The sequence below is a fragment of the Nerophis lumbriciformis genome, linkage group LG22 (assembly GCF_033978685.3).
Source record: "Nerophis lumbriciformis linkage group LG22, RoL_Nlum_v2.1, whole genome shotgun sequence".
Classification (NCBI taxonomy): Eukaryota; Metazoa; Chordata; class Actinopteri; order Syngnathiformes; family Syngnathidae; genus Nerophis; species Nerophis lumbriciformis.
This window is the reverse complement of record NC_084569.2, coordinates 29,932,459-29,939,771: the sequence shown is the minus strand read 5'-3', so window position 1 is coordinate 29,939,771 and position 7,313 is coordinate 29,932,459. Positions and strand designations below refer to the sequence as shown.

The window sequence follows — 7,313 nt, the reverse complement described above, 5'->3', positions numbered from 1 at the left end:
AAAAAAAAGTTTATGAGTTTGAACATCAAATATGTTGTCTTTGTAGTGCATTCAATTAAATATGGGTTGAAAAGGATTTGCAAATCATTGTATTCCGTTTATATTTACATCTAACACAATTTCCCAACTCATATGGAAACAAGGTTTGTAGTTTATTGTTTTCCTGTCATGGCCCGAGCGCACCTCACTGCGCATTCATGTGTGCGCTGTGCTGAGCGCACCTCCGAGAGCGCGCCGGACACGCGTCAGTCCAGCTGCAGCAAGCAGCTGCAATTAATCGCCAGCAATCAGCGCACCTGTCACTGATCAGAGGACCTGCCTTCATAAGCCTGCACAACCTGCTATCCCGCGCCAGAACGTAGTTTCCCGTTCAGTACAGTAAGCCTATACGTCAAGCTCTATGCGCACTATTTGCTCTCTGTGTTTTCTTCCCCGTCGTGTTCATTGTCTCACGTCTTCCTTGTCGCGTCTCTGCAGCTTGGATCTCGACCTCCCGCCTAGACACAGACTTTGACGCCTCTCTCCTCCCCTCGACCTCACGTCTGCTCACAGACCTTCCGAACCAGCCCTGTCCCTTTTGGACTTCCGCCTCTTGCTCAACACTCCCGGTAACACCCACCAGTTAATTCAGACACAGACGCACACCATACACTTATTTGGATTAGTTCACACACTTCATTTCTGATTATTATATATTGTGCGTATATTATAATTAAACATAGAGTTAAAACAACGTCCCTCCTGTCTGACGTCTCCTTCCCCCGTACACGTAGCATTTCCCTCATATACAACTAAATTTACTTCTAACGGATGGTTCTTTTCCTCTTTGGTCCGGAGGACACGACGTCCACAGTTTCCAAAAACAATTTGAAATGTGGACTCGTCAGACCACAGAGCACTTTTCCACTTTGTATCAGTCCATCTTAGATGAGCTCAGGCCCAGCGAAGCCGACGGCGTTTCTGGGTGTTGTTGATAAACAGTTTTCGCCTTGCATAGGAGAGTTTTAACTTGCACTTACAGATGTAGCAACCAACTGTAGTTACTGACAGTAGGTTTCTGAAGTGTTCCTGAGCCCATGTGGTGATATCCTTAACACACTAATGTCGCTTGTTGATGCAGTACAGCCTGAGGGATTGAAGGTCACGGGCTTAGCTGCTTACGTGCAGTGATTTCTCCCGATTCTCTGAACCCTTTGATGATATTACGGACCGTAGATGGTGAAATCCTTAAATTCCTTGCAATAGCTGGTTGACAAAGATTTTTCTTAAACTGTTCAACAATTTGCTCACGCATTGTTATCTTCTTTGCAAGGGAAGGTTGTTTGATGAACTGGAAATGAGTAGTGCACACACTTGTGTCGAGTTAGTGCAGCAATAATAACTTATCTTACAAAATCAACGCAGGTGTCCACATTTTCTCTGCTACCCCCAACACAGAAAAATATGATTTACTGTACACTTCCGCCGACAGTTTTGCCACTTTAACGACTTCCTCACAGAGCCCCACATCCTCTTTGTCAAGTCCTCCTGAGACTCCCGGGAGCCGAAAGCACAAAATGAATCAATAAGATAAAATAATTACCTGAATTGAAACTTTTTAGCTCCCAATTTGTACTGAACTCTGCGAGATTTATTGTGGTTTTGGAGCATGTGAGTTTCCATGTCGAGAAGTCATAATTAAACTCCACCAAACTAGACTCTGCATGATTTAGATCAGTGTTTCTGAACCAAAAATATCTTTCTCAGTGTGGGTACTCAGTTGTAATACACCTTTTCCACCACTTGTGGCAGTAATGACAATGTCAAACAAACTGAAGAAGTCTGGAGCTAAAGTCAGAAGTTTCTTAAGCGCAAAAATGATGACTTAAGTGGTGAAGCTTTATTTTCATTTGCACTTTAACTATATTGACAGTTTATTTAAGAAACATATAACCTATTATTATTATTAAGGTAAGAATGTATTCATTCTTTTGCAGTATTTTTCATTAGTATTCATTTTAGTAATCAGGCTGACCTAAGCCTTGCTAATAATCTTTGTATTCTTATCATTTGACAAAGTTCATCCTGTTAAACTGTGAGTATGCGAGATATAATTATTGATTATGATTCAAATCAAGAGTAGAATAACTAATTCAGTGGTAATAATTGAGTGGGCTCCGGGCCCCGGGGTCAAAAAGGCTGAGAACCCCTGAGTTATATAATAGGAGTACAATACAAGAGTTTAGTGCTGATTTAGGCCAAAAATATTATCCCAATATTTTATCAGATAACTCTTACATTTATTTTTTTTTTTGTAAAAACTACCAAAGAAAACATTATTAGTATCAATATTTTATATTGTTCTCCTTACTTTATGCATGTTTGCTCTATGTTTCATCTTTTAATAGTTTTTTTAATAAGCTGCATTCTACAAATAGCCCCTAAGCCACTTTTTGTACACCATGGAGACAAACTCTTGCCAAATGATAGAAGATTGTCTCTAAACTCTGTTTTCCTCTGAGCACTTACGGTAAAGATAAAGGTTGGGGTTTCTCACGGCTTACGCAGTTTTCTGCACACACTCTGGGCTTGTGGAGGCGGATTTCTGCAATCACTTGTGCTATTTGGTGACCATTTGGACACACACTTTTATTTCATTCCTGGCCACAAATAAATGACAATATGGGGAATATTGACTGATGAATTTTATTTTATTTATTATTTTGTGATATATTAAGTCATTAATACATTTTACTTTATAGGCGCCTTTCTGGGCACTCAAGGACACACACAAAAACAAAACAGTAAAACCAATTGGATAAAAACTATTTATTTTTATTTGATCAATTTATTTTTATTTGTAAAAAATGTTTTTTTTTTCTTTTGTGTGTCTTATTTTGGGGGGGAAATTAGCCTTTTATATGTGATTGTACTTTTGGAAGTTGTTAATGCCTTGAAACGCAAACAAATGTTTACATAATAAATAGATCCCAGTCTGTGGAATGCTCTCCCTGACCACCTGAGGGCACCACAGACTGTGGATGCTTTTAAAAAAGGCTTAAAAACCCTTCTTTAAAAAAAAAAAGGAGAAAAAAAAGCCTTTTTATAGATGTATGCATACTAGTTCTAGCTATTAGGCTGTTCTAGTTTTTATTTTTATTTATTTTTTTATTATCTTTTTATTATTATTTTTCAATACACTGTAGCACTTTGAGGTTGTTTGCTCAATGTAAAGTGGTTTTTACAAATAAAATATATTATTATTATTTATTATTAAATAAAAAAATACATGAGAACATGAGAAAGTGACGCGTGTGTGGGGAGCACCGAATGTCTATAGAGAGCGCTCTCGAAGGAAGAAGGAGCGTGTGGTGTAGCCTGGAGGTGGCAGACATGAAACGTTTTCAATTTTTTTTTAAATGTAGTTTTACATAAATAATCCGATTAGAATTTACAATAGTTTAATTGTGCAGCCCTACATGGATAATTATGTCAATGTTAGGTTGAGAGGCACATGTGTAACAATACAAAAGTGTGGCTGACCTTGGGGTTAAGTGGATTTGTCTGTCCTCAAGTTGGCGATCATCAAAGAAAGCAGACTGTAAAAAGTTAGATATTGACAAAAATGACCATTTTCAGGTGTCATTTTACGAATCGTTAACATGTTTTTACAGGATAGTGTAATTATTTCAACAATAAGTCAAAACTGTATCCACCAATGCCTGCATACAAACAAATATAAGGATGCAGGGAGGCCACTTTATTATTTTTATGTATTTTTTTAAGTTTGTAATACGGCAAAAAAAATTCATAGTTGTTTAAAAAAAACTTTTTGTTATGATTAGCTATTAAAGTAGATCAGCCCTTTTTGCTTCACATTGCACTTTTTTTTCTCTATTAACCACATTTTTGCTGTTTTTTTTCTGGTAAATGCATTTCTATAATGTGCAATTAAAAAAAAAAAGACCCGGGGCCCACCCTTGGACCCCCCCGATATTTAGCATTCTAATCAACACCAGTGGTACCTTGGCATTCGTCCGCCCGACTTTTTAAAGAAAATCTCCAAAACGTTGTCCTCGTTTTATACGTTGTCGTTATCGTACGACCAAACATCGAGCGTGACAAACTAATCTGTGTTCCCGTGTAGCACTCCACGGAACCGAGGGCCCAAATAAAGAATACATATCTGTGGCACTGCAAAAAAAAAAAAAAAAGAAAAAAAGTCACCAAGGGCCAAAGAAAGTTGTCAGAGCCAGAACTTTGATAAAGATGGTGAGAAACACTATTAAATCAATAAGTTGTGTTAAGTGTTCATTTATACATTTCATTTAGGGCTGGGTGATGTATCGATATACCGTTTTTTTCGGACTATAACTCGCAGTTTTTTTTCATAGTTTGGCCGGGGGTGCGACTTATACTCAGGAGCGACTTATGTGTGAAATTATTAACACATTACCGTAAAATATCAAATAATATTATTAAGCTCATTCACGTAAGAGACTAGACGTATAAGATTTCATGGGATTTAGCGATTAGGAGTGACAGATTGTTTGGTAAACTTATAGCATGTTCTATATGTTATAGTTATTTGAATGACTCTTACCATAATATGTTACGTTAACATACCAGGCACGTTCTCAGTTGGTTATTTATGCCTCATATAACGTACACTTATTCAGCCTGTTGTTCACTATTCTTTATTTATTTTAAATTGCCTTTCAAATGTCTATTCTTGGTGTTGGGTTTTATCAAATAAATTTCCCCCAAAAATGCGACTTATATATGTTTTTTTCCATTCTTTATTATGCATTTTCAACCGGTGCGACTTATATACTCCGAAAAATACGGTAATTATTCTGTATAAAATGTGTGAAAGGACTCATTTGGAGTATTTCTCACTCATGGAATCATTTTTTTCAGGAGCCACTCTATATCTTTAGAACACTGAATATGTAAAAACAAAATAAAATACAAGCACAGAGTATTTTTTATTACTATAACAAAACCTAACATTTGAGTTTTTACAGTGTTTTGCCATTTTGTTTTCACGTTTTTTTCACTTAAAATGTGGGATTGGTATGGTATGGTTCAGCTCAGGTTAAATAGTATATTAAATATTTGACACCGCTGTCATAATGCAGTGCACAAATGAAAAAACAGTATACATAAGCCAATAACTGTCGGACATTACCAGTTAAAATGGAACAGTATTGTCTCATAGAGCAATGGCAGAGTTTCTAATATTGCCTTCAGATGTGTTGGATGTGATGACATCGTCATGCATGTTTTCAGCACGTACTTGATAGTGGTTGTGGACAGAGCGGAGCGTGAGGGTTGAGTCCTCGGGAGAAAAGAATGAGAGGGGCCTTTTACGGCGCAGGGGTGTAACAGTGATGATGACTATCTCAGCCTTCTGCCTTTTGTGCTGGGCGGGGCTGCAGTGAACAGAGAGGAAGAGGAGCAGCAAGTCCCACAGTCCAGGCACAGAAAAGTTGATTACCAGTATTGGTGGGTGTGTGTGTGTGTGTGTGTGTGTGTGTGTGTGTGTGTCTGTGTGGTTTAGCAAGCACAGTTGCTCTTGTTAATGGAAGGAGGCGAGTCTTTCAAGCCTTGGTTCCTGTGGTTGGGCGCTACGTTCAAGTCCGCCTCCATGCTCTCGTTCATCTTGTCACAGATCACGTCCACGAGGCACTCGAACACCTGCTTGACGTTGATGTTGTCCTTCGCGCTGGCCTCGAAGAACTGGAAACCTGATGGCAGGGGAGAGAGAGATGGCACTAAGACAGAAAGAAGTTTTATATTTTATATATATTTTATATACTATAATCATGTACCGAAAAATTCAACTATTTCCACACACTTTGAACCCTACGGCTTGTAAAACAGTGCGGCTAATTTATGGATTTTTCTATGCTAACGGCCATATTGTTTTGTGTTCTGTCAGGTTCAAACACTGATGACATCTATTAAACAAGACAAGAGGCAAATAATTAAACAGAGAGATAATTAAATTTGGACTCAATATTGAGGAGAGTCATCTGTACACTGTACTCGTGCACAGTATCTCAGCACACTCTGCCAAAAGATTGCACGCCTCCTTCTTTTATTTTGGACCCTCCCCGACCACATGGCCACCGCTGTTTCCAAAGGACAAAGGTCGCAAAAAGTTCACAGAAAAGGTCAGTTCAAAAAGAGTTCGTAAAATAGTTCAAAAAGAGGTCCATAAAATAGTTCAAAAAGAGTTTGTAAAATACTTCAAAAAGAGTTTGTCTGGAAATTGGGCAGATCCTGCCATCTCTCCGCTTTGAAGTCCTTGGGTTAGAACAATATCTTTCTGTTGATTACCATACATGAAAGAACACAGGAACACCTTCATCTTGCTTTCCCCTCCTACACAGTGGAGTTTTACGAACCTCACTCTTGGTAGGTTTCAAAGACAGCTCTTGTCTTCTCACTAGAACCTCAATGTAACACAAAAGTTTTTGTGATAATTTAGAAACAATTATTCTAACATGTTCAACAAATAGTTTTCATTAAACACGAGCAGAGACACTGAATAGGTGTGTTATTTGTCGTTTGTGCTATGGTGCCACTTTCCGGACGAGTGAACGGCTACAGTATTTCCTTCCGTTTAGTGCTTTGAACTTGTCGTTCCATCTTCCAGTAGTCCATAGCGTTTCTACTCGTATGGATTCTTCATTTGTCACACCAGGCAATGTTTGTAACTTTTACAATATAACAAAAACTGTTTATACTTACTAAACCGTCTCATGTGTGATGTCTGTCGGAGTGTTTTCAAGCATATTTGGATGTGCTATCATAATGTAATCAAGCGTGCGTCGTTAGCAATAACTGATATGCTAACACGTTAACGAGTGTCTGTTAGCATTATTAACTTACAAAGGCATTCTTTTTGTATTGTTTCAGTTACACAAAGGTCTCAGTAAATTCACCAAAACGTCACCGTGGATTTATTGAGTCTATTTAGCTGATTGGCGAGCTAGCTTCTGCAGCTAGAGGGTCAATAAGGATGACTTCTGTTTTGTTTGATCAGCCGTTTTACTGCCGTGTTACAGGCCCCGTTTGGAAACAATTAAGGTATGTAAATAAACATTTACAAAATCTTTCTGTGTAAATAACTCATTTCACAATGTATATATCTGCAGTTTACAGTCCAGTGCGACAAATATATGGGAAAACATTTTTTTCTTCTAAAGTTTTGTGGGTGCGGCTTTATGCCGGCGTGCTCTATAGTTCAGAAAATACATAATATTAAAGTACATTAAATATTTTTGGCCACTGTAACATTTAACATTACACACGGTTTGAACAGT

At 37.9% G+C, this 7,313-nt stretch overlaps 1 protein-coding gene across 1 annotated transcript in view; it reads right to left on the bottom strand.

Annotated features, from left to right (window-relative positions):
* Nucleotides 1–4,948: 4,948 nt before the first annotated feature.
* Nucleotides 4,949–7,313, bottom strand: part of rab3db (RAB3D, member RAS oncogene family, b) — a 67,288-nt gene continuing 64,923 nt past the window's right edge. Inside the window, exon 5 of the mRNA XM_061973649.1 lies at nt 4,949–5,729. Within this exon, the coding sequence (XP_061829633.1) occupies nt 5,539–5,729 (191 nt within the window). The 3' untranslated portion in view covers nt 4,949–5,538. The remainder of the gene's footprint in view (nt 5,730–7,313) is intronic.